The sequence below is a fragment of the Balaenoptera musculus genome, chromosome 8, assembly GCF_009873245.2.
Source record: "Balaenoptera musculus isolate JJ_BM4_2016_0621 chromosome 8, mBalMus1.pri.v3, whole genome shotgun sequence".
NCBI lineage: Eukaryota > Metazoa > Chordata > Mammalia > Artiodactyla > Balaenopteridae > Balaenoptera > Balaenoptera musculus.
This window is the reverse complement of record NC_045792.1, coordinates 63,920,756-63,940,692: the sequence shown is the minus strand read 5'-3', so window position 1 is coordinate 63,940,692 and position 19,937 is coordinate 63,920,756. Positions and strand designations below refer to the sequence as shown.

Sequence of the window (19,937 nt, the reverse complement as noted above, 5' to 3'; positions counted from 1 at the left end):
ACAATTATCTTGAAAAATACCTCTGAGGAACCAGAAATGAATCTGAATTATATATGCCAGCTCTACTTTCACATTGAGTTTTTGGAGCAGATTTCTAAATTTTTGCACAAAAGCCAAGGAGCAATTGATATAATTTAATTACTTTGGTCTCAGACTTCACTTAGAGATGAAGTGAAAAATATTTTCCCTCTATGACATGTTTCTGGCTCAAATATGTTATTTTTGAAATTTCCAAAATAATGTTTGACAAGACAAAAAAAATCCCTTTGGAAAACATAATCTTATTTAAGTGATTATATATAAACTCTTTCCTCCCCCCAAAATTATTCTGCATGTAAAGTTCATTTATTATTTTAAACCTTGAATGCTTCCATTCCATTGTTTATAGCAGCAAAAGATAGGAAAAAACCTAAATGTCCTTCTATGGGAGATAAGTTAAATGAAGTATGGCCTATCCAAACAGTGTATGTTTATTTTGAATAGACAGCTCTAACATGTGCTGATACTTGTAAAAAGAGCAGTGATGTATAGATACACACAAGCTTGGTCATGCCTGGTCTATCTCTAGAAGAATGTATAAGAAACTGGTAACAGTGGTTGCCTCTGGGGATAATAATTAAAGACTGGGATAGGAGGAAGAGATGTATTTTTCACTATATACTTTTATGCTGTTTACTTTTTAAAAAAACAACATGTACATGTACTGTTTCAGATCCATTTTTTAAACAGAAAAAGAAAAACTGTTCTTTATTTGACTTCTCTAATAGGAGTGATCGACACAGGAATTGCCCAATTTGCCGCCTACAGATGACTGGAGCAAATGAATCTTGGGTGGTGTCAGATGCACCCACTGAAGATGATATGGCTAACTATATTCTTAACATGGCTGATGAGGCAGGCCAGCCCCATAGGCCATGACCTTGGGGTGAAGTGTTCTGTTGCTAATGTGGCTTACAAACACTTTGGTCATGGCGGAAGAATGTGGGGATGTTGTAGGACAGACACAGAGAAATCAATTTTCCCCACCCTCTTATTTTCGCTATTCTGACAATTTGTCCATTTCTTTTGATAAACTTTCCATGTCTTCCATTTATGGTAAACTAAAATTTGCTACTGTTTTAGATAATATTTTCCTATTGTTTATCTGTTCTAATATATATTAGGACTAATTGCTCTTGAATCCTTTGCTGAGGTAACAGCAACATTTCCAGGGGCTTCTGAAATACTATTATTTTTCAGGGCAAGAGTATTCTGGAATCTATTTAGTTAGGTTTAAAATAAACCTTGAATGTTAAAAAGCTGTAGCCATCTGAGAGAAAATCTTAAATGACTGAAAATGTAGAATACATCAAAGTGCATGTTACTACTTAAATTAGTCTTACTGCTGGAATCTAAGGAGTATGTATGCCCCCTTGTGGTTAACTATTGCTCCTTTTATAGTTTTTACTTGAAATAATCCACAATTATTTCATAACTTTAAGTGTTTTGGAACTACATGTTTTTCACTTAAAAGTCTTCTCCCCCCCCACCCCCGCATGCTGTATAATTTAGATGAGGACTATAAATTTGGGCGGGACTTTGCCTTGTAATGGATTTCTGCTGGAGAATCTTCTTGGCTATTCTGGAAATGCTTTCCCACAGCTGGGAAACTGTTCTAAATAGCTTTTGATAATACGTATGCATCTTGCCGTTTCAGATGGAAATATTTCTTCATCACAGACTCTAAATTTTATGTTCAAATTATGATAAATCATTCAATATTGGTTTATGGTGCTTTTATTTTCTTAATTTGAAGGCATCTTTCTGAGGTCCCAAAGTCTTCAAATTTCTTAGATTAAGAGAGAAGAAAATAGGGCGTAGCCTTTTAACCAAATGTACCTAAAACACCTCTGAAAGTTAGGAGATTAATTTGACTTTCTTACTGTTTCACTGCATTTTATTTGAAATACCCTGAAAGAGTATAATGTTCAGTGGCATTTGAACCATTTTTAAAAAATTTTGCTTATAAAGTAAAATTTTTTATTTTATGCAAACACTAACATTTCAGCATATAATAAACTAGGGCCTGATGTCTTTAAAAAGTATTTTAACATTCCATGTAACTTTTCTGATTTATTATTGGTAAATTGCAAATGTTACTATTTTCTGAAGTACCAAAGTATACAATTTAAGTTGCTGCTTATTGACAGCAGAGTTTTTGGATACTAGGGACTTTAATAGGCATGCAAATTAAGTAATTCATTTTTAGGAAAAATGTCTGACAAAAGGTAGCTTGATTTTACCCCAAAAATACTGATAACTAATTGGTTGACATTCATGATGGGGGCAGCTCAGTACCAAATAGCTAAACACTTGCTATGGATGCTTATGCAAGTAGAGTACTGGGGGCTGTAGCCTATCAACCTGGCAGTGCACCTGATGGCTGTGTGACCTAGAGAAAGCCCCTTCCTCTGGTTTGTAGGTTCTTACTTTAGAAACAGACTTTATCTGTGGTTTTCACACTTTATTTCAGCAATAGAACTTTTTTTTTCAAGTAAAAATCTTACTCAGAACCCTTACACACACGTGCTACACATGCATGCACACACACGCCCTACCCCACTAAATGTCATTTTATCATTATAAATTTCCTTATATAAACTTTATATACCATAATAACTAAATATTTATGAAGTCAACCAATGAAAACATGTATTAATGCACTGGTGATTACCAGTATATTGGAATTTGATGAGTAATACAGTTGTATGGTGGGACTTGTTTTTAAAATTTTTTTTCAAAAGAATTAAATTCAAGTCAAATTCCAGAACTCTGAATCCCCTCCATGGATTCTTAGTACTCCATGGAACCTATTTTGAAAACCTCGAGACAGAGAATCCTCTGAGGTGTTTTCCAGCTCTAAGATTTTAAATTGTCTTTATGGATTAGATCTTCTGAGTCTCATTCAGATTGCCCAATTTAAGAATGTTTCTGAAAATGAACAAAGTGGCTTTACTGATTTTTGGATCTTTCCAGGTATAGCCAATGTTTTTATCCCCCAGAATCCTTCACCTTTCAAGGAATTATTTAACAGTGAGCCCAGTGACTTGATATTGCCCAAACCTTTTATTTTCCAATACGAGCTCCAAGACACTAACTGATCTACTGTGAAATTAAATGTTTTTACTAGCCTTATCAAATAAATGAGCACAGTTTTTTGCTCACTCCATTAAACTGGGTGATAATTCTTTAGATGTGAATGTTAGGTAGGTTCTACTGTAATAGCTAATCGTAGAAGTTATAAATTTGTTTAATGGATGAAATGTATACTTTTTGTATTCTGTACAGCTTGTCTTTTTTAAATATGAAGTACTTAAATGCACTTACTATGATAGGAAATATGTGTGCCTTCTAGGATTTATGAAGTGGTTTCATGAACTCTTAAGAAATTTGTTTTATAAGTTATAAAGTTTCCCTATTTTAACCCAATAACAAAGGGTTTACTCATAATACTGTAGAACTTTAGTTTGAGAAAGTGGATTTGACTATGTACTGAATTTAGAAGTTGAAAATAATAGTATCTGTTTTATTCTTAGGGCAAACTGACATATTGTGCAATAAATAATCTTTAGCAAGTAAATTTTAGCTAATTGAAGAGATTTTTTTTTTCTTATCATGTAGTTTCACATTCTTATATACTGTGTTTATATTCCTTAGAGGACTATTTTGTATTGTGCTCTGGGGGATTGTAATGTTTTTGTGCTATGTTTTAAAACTCATTTCAAATTAGACTCAATTTCCTTATACCTAATATATGTATGGGTAATAAGGCTGCTTGAAAATATATTTTGGTTCAGTGATTTTTATCACTGGAAAGTTGGATTCATTAAAAGGTAGTCCAAAGAATTTTTGCACTTTTCACTGGTTTTTTTCTTCATTAAGTCCAGCTTGCTTTGTCTGTCTAGGAATAAGAAAACTACTTGGAGATTAGGGAAATCAGCTATTCACCCACATTTAAAATGGGCAACACAATGACAATATAATATAAACAGTTAGCAACAGACTTTCATTTGTTTTCATGGTCTTTTGTTACCCTACTGAATAGTAAAAATAATTGATAAAATACCCTATGGTGGTTTTGATGTTTACCTTATAAGATCATTTCTAAGATAAAAGAATGTAATTAGAGAAGCAGGCTAGAATCTTAGTGCTGAGAAGTGGAAAGCCATTTATAAGAAGGAGTAGCAGTTAATAATTAATGTATATTGTCATGGAGAAGTACACATTTTGGTATCAAGGACATAAAAGCCCCCTCAGAGATATATTTTGATAATCTTGCAGCTGTTTATAGTCTAACTCTGGCATCCTCTATCTTTCTAATAAGATACTCCTTTAGAGGTTGAAGGTATAAAAATTTTCAAGGAACTATGTGTTCCTTTTATTGCGGTTATACTTTTTTTTTGAGATTTTTTTTTAATTCTTTTTAATTTTTTTTATTGGAGCAAAATTGCTTTACAATGTTGTGTTAGTTTCTGCTCTACAGTGAAGTGAATCAGCAATATTTAAACCTATATCCTCTCCCTCTTGGACCTCCCTCCCCACTTTGCCCTCGCCCCGCCCCCCCCCCCGTTCCCCCACCCCCTGCTCCCTCCCCTGGGTCTAGGTCATCACAGAGCACCAAGCTGAGCTCCCTGTGCTATACAGCAGGTTCCCACTATCTATTTTACACACAGTGGTGTACTTATATCAAACCTAATCTCCCTATTCGTCCCACCCTCCCTGTCCCCACTGTGTCCACAGGTCTGTTCTCTACATCTATATCTCTATTCCTGTCCTACAAATAAGTTCATCTGTACCATTTTTCTAGATTCCACATATATGCGTTAATATACGATATTTTTCTCTTTTTAGCTTACTTCACTCTGTATGACAGACTCTAGGTCCATCCACATCTCTACAAATGACCCAGTTTCATTTCTTTTTATGACTAATATTCCATTGTATATATGTACCACATCTTCTTTATCCATTCATCTATTGTTGGACATTTAGGTTGTTTCCATGTCCTGGCTATTGTAAAGAGTGCTGCAATGAACATTGGGATACATGTGTCCTTTTGAATTATGGTTTTCTCAGGGTATATGCCCAGGAGTGGGATTGCTGGGTCATATGGTAGCTCTATTTTTAGTTTTTTAAGGAACCTCCATACTGTTCTCCATAGTGGCTGTATCAATTTACATTCCCACCAACAGTGCAAATGGGTTCCCTTTTCTCTACACCCTCTCCAGCATTTATTGTTTGTAGATTTTTTGATGATGGCCATTCTGACTGGTGTGAGGTGATACCTCCTTGTAGTTTTGATTTGCATTTCTCCAATAATTAGTGACGTTGAGCATCTTTTCATGTGCCTCTTGGCCATCTGTATGTCTTCTTTGGTGAAATGTCTGTTTAGGTCTTCTGCCCATTTTTTAATTGGGTTGTTTGTTTTTTGATATTGAGCTCCATGAGCTGTTTGTATATTTTGGAGATTAATCCTTTGTCCATTGCTTCATTGGCAAATATTTTCTCCCATTCTGAGGGTTGTCTTTTTGTCTTGTTTATGGTTTCCTTTGCTGTGCAAAAGCTTTTAAGTTTCACTAGGTCCCATTTGTTTATTTTTGTATTTATTTTCATTACTACTCTAGGAGGTGGGTCAAAAAAGATCTTGCTGTGGTTTATGTCAAAGAGTGATTTTCCTGTTTTCCTCTAAGAGTTTTATAGTGTCCAGTCTTACATTTAGGTCTTTAATCCATTTTGAGTTTATTTTTGGCTATGGTGTTAGGGAGTGTTCTAATTTCATTCTTTTACATGTAGCTGTCCAGTTTTCCCAGCACCACTTATTGAAGAGGCTGTCTTTTCTCCATTGTATGTTCTTGCCTCCTTTGTCATAGATTAGGTGACCATTATGTGCATGGGTTTATCTCTTGGCTTTCTATCCTGAACCATTGATCTATATTTCTGTTTTTATATTTCACACTGCCTTCATTACTGTAGCTTTGTAGTATAGTTTGAAGTCAGGTACCTGATTCATCCAGCTCTGTTTTTCTTTCGGAAGGGTGCTTTGGCTATTCGGGGTCTTTTGTGTTTCCACACAAATTGTAAAATTTTTTGTTCTAATTCTGTGAATAATGCCATTGGTAGTTTGATAGGAATTGCATCAAATCTGTAGATTGCTTTGGTAGTATAGTCATTTTCACAATATTGATTCTTCCAATCCAAGAACATGGTATATTTCTCCATCTATTTATGTCATCTTTGATTTCTTTCATCAGTGTTTTATAGTTTTCTGAGTACAAGTCTTTCGCCTCCTTAGGCAGCTTTATTCCTAGGTATTTTATTCTTTTTGTTGCAGTGGTAAACGGGATTGTTTCCTTGATTTCTCTTTCTGATTTTTCGTTGTTACTGTATAGGAATGCCAGAGATTTCTGTGCATTAATTTTGTATCCTGCAACCTTACCAAATTCAGTGATTAGTTCAAGTAGTTTTCTGGTGGCATCTTTAGCATTTTCTATGTATAGTATCATGTCATCTGCAAACAGTGACAGTTTTACTTCTTCTTTTCCAATTTGTATTCCTTTTATTTCCTTTTCTTCTCTGATTGCCATGGCTAGGACTTCCAAAACTATGTTGAATAAGAGTGGCAAGAGTGGACATCCTTGTCTTATTCCTGATCTTAGTGGACATGCTTTGTTTTTCACCATTGAGTATGATGCTTGCTGTGGGTTTGTCATATATGGCCTTTATTATGTTGAGGTAGGTTCCCTCTATGCCCATTTTCTGGAGAGTTTTCATCATAAATGTGTGTTGAATTTTGTCAAAAGCTCTTTCTGCACCTATTGAGATGATCATATGGTTTTTATTACTTAATTTGTTAATGTGGTGTATCACATTGATTGATTTGCATATATTGAAGAATCCTTGCATCCCTGGAATGAATCCCAGTTGATCAGGGTGTATGATCCTTTTAATGTGTTGTTGGATTCTGTTTGCTAGTATTTTGTTGAAGATTTTTGCACCTATGTTCATCAGTGATATTGGTCTGTAATTTTCTTTTTTTGTTGTATCTTTTTCTGGTTTTGGTATCAGGGTGATGGTGGCTTCATAGAACGAATTTGGGAATGTTCCTCCCTCTGCAATTTTTTGGAAGAGTTTGAGAAGGGTTGGTATTAGCTCTTCTCTAAATGTTTGGTAGAATTCGCCTGTGAAGCCATCTGATCCTAGACTTTTGTTTGTTGGAAGATTTTTAATTACAGTTTCAATTTCATTACTTGTGATAGGTCTGTTTATATTTTCTAATTCTTCCTGGTTCAGTCTTGGAAAATTGTACCTTTCCATGAATTTGTCCATTTCTTTGAGGTTGTCCATTTTATTGGCACATAGTTGTTTGTAGTAGTCTCTTATAATCCTTTGTATTTCTGTGGTGTCAGTTGTGGTTTCTCCTTTTTCATTTCTGATTTTACTGATTTGCATCCTCTCTTTTTCTTGATGAGTCTGGCTAAAGGTTTATCAGTTTTGTTTATCTTCTCAAAGAAACAACTTTTAGTTTTATTGGTCTTTGCTATTGTTTTATTTCTATTTCATTTATTTCTGCTCTGATCTTTATGATTTCTTTCCTTCTACTGACTTTGGGTTTTCTTTGTTCTTCTTTCTCTAGTTGTTTTAAGTGTAGGGTTAGATTGTTTGAGATTTTTCTTGTTTCTTGAGGTGAGATTGAATTGCTATAAACTTCCCTCTTAGAACTGCTTTTGCTGCATCCCATAGGTTTTGGGTCCTAGTGTTTTCATTGTCATCTGTTTCTATGTAGTTTTTAATTTCTTCTTTGATTTCTTCAGTGATCTCTTCGTTATTTAGTAGTGCACTGTTTAGCATCCATGTATTTGTGTTTTTTACAGTTTTTTTCCTGTAATTGATTTCCAATCTCATTGCACTGTGGTCAGAAAAGATGCTGGATACGATTTCAATTTTCTTAAATTTTCCGAGGCTTGATTTGTGGCCCAAGATGTGGTCTACCCTGGAGAATGTTCCATGTGCACTTGAGTAGAAAGTGTATTCTGCCACTTGCAGGTGGAATATCCTATGAATATCAATTAAATCTATCTGGTCTATTGTGTCATTTAAAGCTTGTGTTTCCTTATTTATTTTCTGTTTGGACAATCTGTCCATTGGTATAAGTGGGGTGTTAAAGTCCCCTACTGTTATTGTGTTACTGTCGATTTCCCCTTTTATGGTTGTTTTAGCATTTGCCTTATGTATTGAGGTACTCCTGTGTTGGGTGCATAAATATTTATAATTGTTATATTTTTTTCTTGGATTGATCCCTTGATCATTATGTAGTGTCCTTATCTCTTGCAACAGTCTTTATTTTAAAGTCTATTTTACCTGATACAAGTATTGCTACTCCAGCTTTCTTTTGATTTCCACTTGCATGGAATATCTTTTTCCATCCCTTCACTTTCAGTCTGTATGTATCCCTAGGTCTGAAGTGGGTCTCTTGTAGACAGCAAGTCTTGTGGGTCTTGTTTTTGTATCCATTCAGCCAGTCTGTGTCTTTTGGTTGGGGCATTTAATCCATTTGCATTCAAGGTTATTATCGAGATGTATATTCCTATTACCATTTTAATTGTTTTGGGTTTGTTTTTGTGGGTTTTTTTCTTCTCTTGTGTTTCCCGCCAGGAGAAGTTCCTTTAGCATTTGTTGTAAAGCTGGTTTGGTGGTGCTGAATTCTCTTAGCTTTTGCTTGTCTGAAAAAGCTTTTGATTTCTCCATCGAATCTGAATGAGATCCTTGCTGGGTAGATTAATCTTGGTTGTAGGTGTTTCTCTTTCATCACTTTAAGTATATCCTTCCACTCCCTTTTGGCCTGCAGTGTTTCTGCTGAAAAAACAGCTGATAACCTTATGGGGATTCCTTTGTATGTTATTTTTTGTTTTTCCCTTGCTGCTCTTAATATTTTTTCATGAATTTAATTTTTTTTCAAATTTTTTATTTCATGAATTTAATTTTTGAAAGTTTGATTAATATGTGTCTTGGTGTGTTTCTCCTAGGGTTTATCCTGTATGGGACTCTCTGCACTTCCTGGACTTGGATGACTATTTCCTTTCCCATGTTAGGGAAGTTTTCCACTATAATCTCTTCAAATATTTTCTCAGACCCTTCTTTTTCTCTTCTTCTGGGACCCCTATACTTCAAATGTTTGTGCATTTAGTGTTGTCCGAGAGGTCTCTGAGATTGCCTTCAATTCTTTTCATTCTTTTTTCTTTATTCTGCTCCTTGGCAGTTATTTCCACCATTCTGTCTTCCAGCTCACTTATTCGTTCTTCTCCCTCAGTTATTCTGTTATTGATTCCTTCTAGTCTATTTTTCATTTCAGTTATTTTGTTGTTCATCTCTGTTCATTTGTTCTTTGGTTCTTATAGATCTTTGTTAAACATTTCTTATATTTTCTCAATCCATGCCTCCATTTTGTTTCTGAGATTCTGGATCATCTTTACTATCATATCTCTGAATTCTTTTTCAGGTAGATTGCCTATTTCCTCTTCATTTATTTGGTCTTGTAGGTTTTCACCTTGCTCCTTCATCTGTAATATATTTTTTTGTTGTCTCATTTTCTTTCTTTTTTTTTTTTTGGATGGCTGGGATTGTGTTCCTGTTTTACTGGTTGTTTCGCCTGTGGCTTCCAGCACTGGAGTTTGTAGGCTGTTGGGTAGAGCTGGGTCTTGGTGCCGAAATGAGGACCTCACTCCGATGAATATTCCCTGGGGTCTGGGAATATTCTGTCAGTCCAGTGGTTTGGACTCGGAGCTCCCACCACAGGAGCTCTGGCCCAGCCCCTGGCTCATGAACCAAGACACTAGCTGCATGGGGCAGCAAAAAAAAGAAGGAGCAGAACGATAACAAAGTGTAAAAAGTAAAATTAGATTAGAAAACTGACAGACATGTTAGAAAGAATAAAAAATAAAAATATAGATGAAACAACACCCGGATGGTAAAACAAAACCACGATAGTAAAAAACAGAGGAGAAAAAAAAAAGCTTGAAAAGGCCTTGGCTGTGGGGGGCGGGGCTTAGGCAGGGGTGGTGTTTAGGTGGTAGGCAGGGCCTATGCTTAGGACCCACAGGGCAGGAAGAGGCCCTGGGGGTGGGGGAATGGAGGGGGGCTTAGGCTCAATGCAGCAGGAGGGGCCCCAGCCCTGGAGGGTGGAGGAACAGGTCCAGGACCCCAGCAGGCTCACTGGGCCTGAGTGGGTGGGGTAAACACTAGGCACATCCTCCCAGTCCTCCGATCCCACAGGGCCCCTCCCCATTGGCCTCTCTCCTCCTCCCCGCTCCTTCCCTCCTATGCCCCAGGACCCACAAGGCTGGAGGGGGCCCTGGTGAATGGAGGACCAGGCCTGGGAGCCCAGCACGCTTCTCAGGCCCCAAGTGGGTCAGGGGGAAATGCCCACCATGCCTCCCCTGATCCTCCCATCCCAGAGGGCCCCTCCCGCCCACGTCTCCTCATCTCCCTGCCTCCCTCCTATGCCCCTAGGACCGATGCAGCCCGGAAGAGGCCTTGGAGGGCGGGGGACCCGGCCTAGGAGCCCAGCAGGCTTCCTGGGTCCCAGTTGGTCAAGGGAGACACTAGGCATGCTCCCCCTTGATCCTCCAAGCCCCGAGGGTCCCTCCAGGCGTGGAAACCCCTCCCCTCTCCCAACTACCCCTCAGGTGCATTGGTCCTGTCCAGCCTCCGCTTCTCCTTCCCCCTCACTGCCCCCTCGTCCTACCCGGTCGCTCGGGGGTTCTTCCTGTCTCCTTAGGCATCGAGGTCCCCTACCAGTGTCCAGCGGGCACCCTAGTTGTGGGGAGACATGAGCTCCGCGTCCTTCCCTGCCACCATCTTGACTCCACCCCCTCTATACTTGTTCTTTATAACAGTCGTAGTTCAGGTAGAGAATACCTAGGTATATTACCAACATATCACCTTCAGTTGTATCTGCAAACCCAGAGAAAGGTCAATATTGTTTCACCAACACAGCACCCAAACAAGTAAAGAGAAAGCCACAGGGATGTGCTTTCAACTCAGCTTTATCCAAGGTAAGAGAAAGTAAAGGCCCAGGACAGGCCTTGGTAAATACCAGCCCAGGAGCTTGATTGGTTTTTATGAGGCAAAGAACAATAATATTGATCATTTCAACAATGCAGTTTGAAGTAACATATAATGTGAACTTGACCCTTTTAGAGTAAGCAAGGGATAACATGCCTCAAAAACCATTCTTTTAGAAATGTGGGCTAGTATACAATTGGTTTTGAGTCCAACTGTGATCACAAAAGAAAGTAGAGATCCACCCAAAAAGGCCAATTAGGTACAATGATGTAATAACAGTGCACAGTGCTATAGAAAAAGGTATCTGAAAAGTTTGCAGGACAGGTAAAATCCAACAGGTGTTGGCTGAACAGACTGAAGTTATATCCAAGGAAAAGGAAATGACCATGTGAGACTTTGGCATGAACTGTTACAGCAGAAGTTAGAGAAAAAAAGCAAAGTTTTACCTTCTGGGTTTTGCTTTGTAAAGCTTACTTTGCAAGCTTCAGTTCAAAATTTCTGAGTTTTCCTAGTGAATGTCATCCATATCTGAACCTTAGTAAAAAGATAAATTAGTAGTTATTATTGATAGCTTTTCATGATGCCCATCTTTCTTAAAAACTTAAAGATATGCCTTAAATAGTTTAAAACTATTGAGCCACAGTCCTAACAGACTTTATTTAATAATAAAAACAAATACTTGATACAGATAAAATGACAATGAAAAACTGTACAATACTTGCTATGTTAGGGCAAAAGTATACAAATGACTTTTCAAAAAATAGTGAATGCCTAACACAAATACTCGGTTTTCATTCAATTTCATGATTAGCTGTAAGATAGCACATGTCTGCCTAGTAAAAAGACTACATTTATTGTTCTGTACTAAGTTGACCAGTGGAGGTGATAAGCATTATAAAGTAACAGGACAAGACAATCTAAAGTCAGGTAAGCATTTTCACAGGCAAAAATAGGGTTCTTCTAACTGTAATAATTCAGAAGGGCTTCCTGTAGTCTGCATTTGCCCACAGAGATAGACAGGAAAGTCCTTGAGCAGCTTGGTGAGTACCAGAAGCACACATCCTAAAAAGTTGCCAAAAGAGGAAATTCATTCATTTATTTAATATACATTTATTGAGCACCTACTATGTACCAGGCACTAGTAACACAGATGAAGAATACATTGGTAAAGCTTAAATTCAGACTAGTCTTTAAAAATGCTTTCTACCTGGCCCCAGGGACCACTTACATCTTCTGAAGAAGTCTGCATATTAGGTAAAGGTGAGATTTCACCGTGGGGGGAAAAAAAAATGCACCAGGTTACAGTGACAAAAAAAATCTAAATTTGTGAGGTCTGATGGAATAGTGGGGAAAGGACTGGATTAGGATTAGGGAAACCTAGTTCTAGTCCTATTACTTATTAGAGCTGTGTGACCTTAAGCAAACTTTACTTCTGTGGCCCTAACTCTTCATAAGTAAAATGATAATTGGGCTACAATCATAGAATATTAAAGCCAAAAGGAACAGAGGTCATCTAGTCCTGTGCTTTTCAAAGTCCTTAGTTCAAATGTAAATACACAGAAGTCCCAATGTAAAACTGATGAAAGCAGAGTCACCTTGAAGAAGTAAAAGCAGCACCCCAGAACCTCACTCCCCCCTGCCCACCCCTGCCTTGAAGTGGTCCAGGAGGAGAACTCACAGAACACCACTTGAAAACCACTCATCTAGTGCAAACTCTCACCTTTCAGATGAGGAAACCAAGACCCAAAATAGGAGTGATGGTTGTGATGTGAATATTTGGTTTCCTAAATAGAAAGGGAGGAAGGCTAAATAAAAGTTTTTAAAACTCATTAAAAAAAAAAAAAAACAACGCAACAAAGGAAGTTTTCTAATTCTCTCAAAGTAGCTCCTTTATGAAAGGGAGCTTTGAAATAGATTTTAAGGCAGCCAGCCCATCAGAGACTGAAATAAACAAATACCAACTAGTCTGCAGGGCCTACAGAGAGGACCGTGGCAGAAAACCACACAGCCCTCATATATGCACAGTGGGCATTGGACCATGTAAGATCCTGGCCCCAACAATGCAAGCATTAGCACTTTCAAGAGAAACATTTGGAAAATTAGGAATGAGTACAGACAAGTGTCCAGCTCCCAGATCCCCAAGGAGGATTCACCATCTATTACTCAAAACTATTAACAGAAGTGGGCATGTTAGACCTTAAAGTGAACAGTGCAACCAAAAATCACTAGTTTGAAAGTTCTTCACAGGTATCCTCTCCTTGGAGGATAGTTTGGTATCTTGAACACTGTTAATCACAGCAGATTTGAAATTAAACCAGAAAGTTAAAATGCATGTCCAGTACTCGACTACTTGGTCTACTTGGTCAGGGCTGTGATCTCTTCTGATTTCATGGCGTCAGACAGGAAGCTGAGCTCATTGCATAAGGTCTCATATCGGAACGCCATCCGGATCTGAGCAACATTTGTCTTTCGAATATCATTTCCTTCAGGTCCCTCTTTATAATAATTTTGTCCCAGAAATTTTTGCTTTTCCTGTGGACCAAGAGAAATACAAATGAAACAATATACCTTAGAATCACTTTCTATATCCACATGGCGGCTCTGACATTAACCACACCAAATCAGGCTAGTCCTCCAAAGCAGGTCCTCCATCAAGACATCTTTCCCCACAGAGCTCTTACAAAATTCCTCCTGGCCTCCCTCTCCTCGAGGTTGTCACCCTGACAACCACATTCATCCCCTTCATTTCCAACTGTGCTTTCCTTGATCAGAAAGGCAAGAACTACAAGAGCTGCTGGCAATGAAGAAGGCAAGGTGAAGGCGTGAAGACTCTAGCAAGGTGAAGGCGTGAAGACTCTAGCAAGGCTCTCCCGAGAGCTGACAAGAGCACACAGGTGTGTCTGGGGACAGCCAGTCCAAGGAATCAAGTCCCCACAAAATGAATCTTGAGCCTTAACTCTTGTCTGCATCAGCATCCAACAAGAGCAGCAAGATGCAGCCCTCTCCCTGTACCAGTGACACCACCCAGCGGAGGTACCCAGGGACCTAAGACACCATCTAGAGCAATGGTTCTCAACCCTGGCTCCATGTCAGAATCACCTAGGGAGCTATAAAAAAATTTTTTTAAATTACTGATGTCTGGGTCCCATCCCTAGAGTTTTCTATTCAATCTAGGTACTATTCATCTATTCAAGAAGTATTGAGTGCCCACTATGTGCCAGGGTCTATTCTAGGCCCCAGGGATATAATGCTGAATTTACATTCTAGAAGGCAAGACAGAAAAACACATGACTACATATGGCAATGTCATATAGTAATGTTATGATGGAGAATGAGGACAAGTGTGTGGCTATTGTAGAGTGGGTAATCAGGGAAGGCCTCTCTGAGGAGGTGACATTTGAGCAGAGGTCTGAAAAAGGTGACAGAGCAGCCATGAAAATTCAGGAGTCTCCACAGCATTCTCCCCTAGAATATGAGTTTTCAGTGTGACAGAGACCCTGCTTGTTCTGTTCATCCCCAGTCCCAGGGCCAAGAAAGTGCCTGGCACACAGCAGGCATCCGATGTACATGTGTGTTGAAAGGACAGGAGGGACGGGGTGGTGCCATCACACGGCGTACCTGATGCGAGAGGCCGCTCTGCAGCACGCTGTTCCTGGCGATCTCACACAGGTCACACGTGCTCAGCTTCCACACTTGAGCTGCAATTGCGTATTCTTCCATAAGTGCTTCCTAGATTCCCCCAAAGTAAATGGTTAGATGGGAGACTATCCATTTCAATGCTTCACATATTTCCCAAGCTAGAAACATCAGACTGACATTGCAGATTACATTTTTCTTTAAGGACTGGCACCTGAATAATCAAACAACATCCCCCCCACCCTTAAATTACAAACTCCGGAGATCTTTTTTGTGTGAAAGCTCAGGTTACCAAAGACAGATATATCAAAGAACACCTACAGATTTATCTGTTGACCAACACATGTTCCAAGCCCTGTGCCCATGACTGGGGATGCCAGCCTGCTCTCCTGTGCCTGTCTCCCTGTTGTGCACACTTTTAGTACCCACTCTATAGTCTTGCTTTGTATTTAACACATTTTCTTAAAATCGTCCAAAATAAAAGTTAATCTGAGTAAAGAACAGAGATGGAACATTAAATAGGAATGAGAAGTGATCAAGGATCAGTAGTGAGTGTTAGCCCAGAAGCATTTGGGTTTGAGCTGTGCTTACGCTTTGTCCTCTGGGATGTGAAATGTCTGACATTTATCACAAGCCCTTCCATCATCTCTTTGCCACATCATTGCCTCTGTATTGTAGAGCAGTGGTTCTGAAAACATGGTCCCAGCATTACTGAGGGTCCCCAAGGCCTCTGGAAGGTCCTCCCTTTTCCAACTATGCATTTTGTGAGGCAAGATTTTCTTCATACACTTTGATAAAAGTAATTTATCACAGCAGATTGACTGCAGAAGCAGAGATGAGAATCCAGCTGTCCTCTATTAAACTAGACATTAAAGAGATTTTCAAAATGCCATTCTCGCCATTCTCAGTATTTTGTTATTGTAGTTTGCAGAAATATGGTTATTTCTCATAAAAGTTGCTAATTTTGTTAACATTTAATGATTGATTAGTGTTATTTTACATGAGTTAGTATTTTTCAATTTCACACAGTTAAGTATCACTAGATACAAGGCATGTCAACCACAGCTCTCTGAGGGCCTCAGTTCTTCAGAATATAAAGGGGTCCTGAGACCAGAAGCTTGGAGCTTGGAGCCTGTCCTAGAAGACCCAGGCACCTCTATTTTTACTAATCCGTGGCTGGTCTTATCAGTACCACCCAAACGTGCTGGTACACCAGTGACTGGTCCCCATGCATGGCATCGCCTTTCCCTTCCTCTTCAGTTTCCCAGAGATCCACAGTGTGCTAGTAATAATAGTGGTAACAAAAACGGTAGCTAACATCTTTAATACATGCTGTACGCAGACACTATATTAGACACTGATTCATTATCTTAATGAATCCTTACAATAAGGTAGAGGTGGACATAGGGACAATTTTATCCCTATTTTACACATGAAGAGGGATAAAATACAGAGAGGTCAAGTAAGTAGCTCTACCAACATCACAGAACTAGTGAATATCAAAGACGGAAAATGAAAGGCAAAGAAAAATCCTCAAAGATTCAAGAAGCCCAAGGGCTCCTGGAAGGAGCACTTCCCTCACCAGAAAGTCACCTCTTGTCTTCAGTGGGCCACCAATGCCACCCCGAAGGCAGAGCTGAGCCGTGTGCTCAGGTGCCGGCAGTGGGAGGACCTACAGTCCTCATCTTCCCCTAAAGTCCTCACCTTCGTGTAGTGGAACTGCATGGGGTCATCGGTGGAGAGAGAAATATGCAGTCCCTTATGCAGGAATTCCCTCAGAGGGTTTTTAGAATATTCGAGGAACAGACTGTTGTTGCTAAGAGGAGACATGGCAATGGGGATCTGAGCAAGGTAGTAGAGATACTGCAACACCGGACTCTGCAAAAGAACCACCAAACTCAGGAAACGAGCCAGCGAGGGGAGGGAGGGATGGGGGAAGCATTCACCAGGGGAAACCAGGGGTCCGGGCAGTGTCTGTGGGAGCCCCCAGTCACCCCGAGCTCCACAAGGCCAGGACCCCCAGGCCCACCCTCCACGTTTACCTCACTACTGCATCGGGGCCCATCCCTCCCTGGGACTGCTCTCCTGCCCACTAAGCGCTCCCTCTTGGCTCCAGACTGGAGGCACAGCTCACTGCAGGAAGGGCACCTGCAAGGCCCCGGGCTGACCCCAAGCTACGTCCTCAGCTGCCCTCCCCCAGGAGCTGACCCCAATAGGTCAGTCCTGGAGATGCCCCACTTTTGTTGCTTTGCGCTCTGACCACAAACATTCAGGTTGAGACTGTAAACACTGCAGCTCCTCGGAGGTGGGAAGGGGCGGACCTGACCAGGCTAGAGTGGTTCTCTGATGTAGCACCCGCCCCACACAGAAACGTGAAACACGGTTCGACCTCCCCAGGACCAGGGAAGGAGAGGAGTTTGAACAAATATCCTTCCTATGGAAGTGAGTCAAAATACGGAGAAGACAATGCATAGAGTTCATGGTAGCATGATTTACACGAGCAAAAAGTTGGGTGGATTCTGTGCAACAGCTGGAGCCTGGCTGAATCAGTCACAGCCCAACCGAGTGGCGGCTGTCCTTTCAGCAGCCTTTAGAATGAGCAGCGCAGAAAAACGCTTGTGATGAAAAGTTAAGGGACTCTGTGTTCTTTATGATAATAAGCATATTAGAAATATGTTCTGGGAAAAGATGGGAATTGGAAATACTAAAAAGCTAATAATGCTGTTTCTATTAAAGTGATAGCAATAAGGATATTTTTCCATTTCTCCATTTTTTTGAAAATCTAAATTATGATGTATTTGGCTATATTTTTTCATAATTAAATATGAAAACAAGAGACTACAGACGGCACAGCCCAGAAAAAGGCCCGGCCTTCCTGCATCGCTGGCCAGAGCCTCCCAGGGCGCAGGCAGGAGCCCAGGTGGTCCCACTCCTCCCCAGGGCAGCCCCGGGCGGACTGTCACTGCAGGGCAGCCATCTGTCAGGGGCCCGGTTACCTTCTTGAGGAGCAGCCCATGGGAAATGTTGTCGGCAGTCAGGAAAGCAGATACCAGGTGAGTGATGGAGCCAGCCTCCCCGCAGTGAGGCCGGAACAGGAACGTGCTCAGGCCCCGTTCCCTGCAGACATGAGGCTTGTGGTGAGAAAGAACCCCTGGTCCACCTGCCCCGGGCCCCATGGGCCTGCACTGCTAGCTCAGGGCCCACTCCAGGGGAGACAGTCCCCCATGGCAGGGTCCGCACAGCTGAGGCAGGGCACCCTGGAAACCTCTCCCCAGGTGCTGAGGCCCAGGCCCAGAGCTCCTCAGAACCAAGAGACATCATCTCCGGGAACAGAGAGGGCCTAGCCCTCCATCCTCTCCTCCCCTTCCCCAGGGCCTGGTAGCCCAGATTCATAGACCTTCAGAGCAGGAAAGCCCATGAGAAACTGGAGTCCAGCCTCTTTGTTATAAAAAGGGGGTAAACCCAGACGGCGTCAGATGTCAGAAGCCACTGAGCAGGGCAACAGCAGAGCTAGAACTAGAGCCCCTGCCTCGGAGAGCTCAGCCCAGGACCCCAACCCTGGCTGTCTCCTTTCAATCATGGTCCCACTCAAAACTTCCACACCCACAAACTAGCGCTGGCTGAGGCTGAGCTCTGAGGCCCCGTGGCCCAGCAGGGGTGGGAGGACGCTAGACGTGTGGGCAGGGACCGGCTCAGTGTCCTGCCTCGTGGGCCTCACCTCCGTGTGTGCGCTGTGGGGAGCCTGGGCGTGAGACCACCGGATGGAAGCTCCGTGAGCGCGTGGATGCAATCTGTTTTGTTCCCTATTATGTGTCCCGTGCCCAGGACGGTGCCTTCACATGGCAGGTACTGTGATTCGCTGAATGGATAGACGCACGTGTGAACACCATTGGTGTGGAGGTTAGTGAACGTGTGTCAGCAGGTCCTGTGTCTCTATCATATCAGGGACAGACATGCACACGTGTAGGTGTTGGTGAGTGTGTGTATGGACGTGTGTCCAGGCATGGGGTCTGGCTGCCTTGTATGTGTGATCGTGTCTGTTGCAGCAGGCATGCCGGCATGTGTGTGTAGCCCTGTGGGTACGTGCCCTGTGAGGCGAGCTCAGGAGCACCCCCTGGTTTGAGGTGTGCACAGGGGCCAGTTCACCCACCTGCGGAGGTTGTTGAGCACCATGATGTTGGCATACATGTAGTACAGGTAGTAGCTGTAGGGCGGGTTCTGCTCGCTGGTCCAGACGTCCGGGCTGGGGCTCTTGTCTGAGAACATGTGATCGCTGTGCTTGGACTCATCATCCACGCTGTCAAACCCCGTCACCTGGGCAGGAGGAGGGGTCCTGCATCAAGCCAGGCCAGACGAGCTGCCAAAGGCCTTGGTATATGTGCAGCTGAAGTGAGCCTGCTAAAGGCGTTGGAGCCCAGGCCTCTCAGGTGTGAAACCTCAGCTGGGGACTCCATGGCCTGCCTGAGCCACATTCTTCCCAGGGATAGGGAGTGGGCGCAGTGCCCCAGTCTGTCCCTCCGGGGCTTCCAGAGGTACCCCGGAAGTCAGTCTGGAGAGCGCCAAGCCCCTGTGTGGTGGCAACAGTGAAGGGAAACTCAGGCCAGGCCAGGTGAACGGTGAGGCAGCTATACTCACCTCCCATCCTTCGGCTGTGCCATCGGCATCAGTGACAACAGCTGTGAGGGGGAAGGGACCAGGCATTTCCCCTGCACCTACTGTATGTCAGGCCCTGCTTGAAGCACCTACCACACACCAGCTAACTTAATACTCAAGTGACCCTGTGAGGGAGGGCTTGGCTGACAGTAAAGCAGGGCCAGTTAAGGAGCTTTCCCACGTGAGACGACCAGCTCTGAGCCTAAATGGGCTCAGGGTCTGCACCGTTTGGGGCTGTAGGTGGAGGATGCCCTAGAGTGGCCACGATGTCCCAGGTGTGGCCAGCTGGGAAGCCTCTCAAACAGGCCAAGGCGTGCGCCATCCAAGAGGGCCCCTTGGCAGGCTGAGCCATGGCTCTTGGGGACTGCCCCCCGAGCAGGGTCAGAGCAGCTCAGGAGATGCCCATCCTCCCACTGCACTTACACCTCAGCTGGGGCCCACACTACGCCTCCAGGGCCCCACCCAAGTCACAGGCTTCCCGTCACCTGCTCCCAGAGGTCAGGCCCTGACAGAGGATGTACCTGCGAGGACCCAGCTCTCAGCCAGCA

The 19,937-nt window shown here is 42.0% G+C and overlaps 2 protein-coding genes across 9 annotated transcripts in view; one reads left to right on the top strand and one right to left on the bottom strand.

The window, feature by feature from the left end:
• RNF141 (ring finger protein 141) overlaps positions 1–3,885 on the top strand; it is a 61,326-nt gene extending 57,441 nt beyond the window's left edge. The window contains 1 exon segment of the mRNA XM_036861315.1: positions 768–3,885. Within this exon segment, the coding sequence (XP_036717210.1) occupies positions 768–918 (151 nt within the window). The 3' untranslated portion in view covers positions 919–3,885.
• Positions 3,886–11,738: 7,853 nt separating this feature from the next.
• AMPD3 (adenosine monophosphate deaminase 3) overlaps positions 11,739–19,937 on the bottom strand; it is a 43,593-nt gene continuing 35,394 nt past the window's right edge. For 6 of the 8 annotated variants that reach the window (XM_036860134.1, XM_036860133.1, XM_036860131.1 and 3 more), the window contains exons 11-15: positions 18,887–19,050; positions 17,733–17,853; positions 16,441–16,614; positions 14,719–14,829; positions 11,739–13,632 (exon numbers count right to left, since the gene is read on the bottom strand). In XM_036860134.1, coding sequence (XP_036716029.1) covers positions 13,456–13,632; positions 14,719–14,829; positions 16,441–16,614; positions 17,733–17,853; positions 18,887–19,050 — 747 coding nt within the window. In that variant the 3' untranslated portion in view covers positions 11,739–13,455. Of the gene's footprint in view, positions 13,633–14,718; positions 14,830–16,318; positions 16,615–17,732; positions 17,854–18,886; positions 19,051–19,937 lie in introns of those variants that run through there. The other 2 variants (XR_005020880.1, XR_005020881.1) reach the window with 2 other exon arrangements.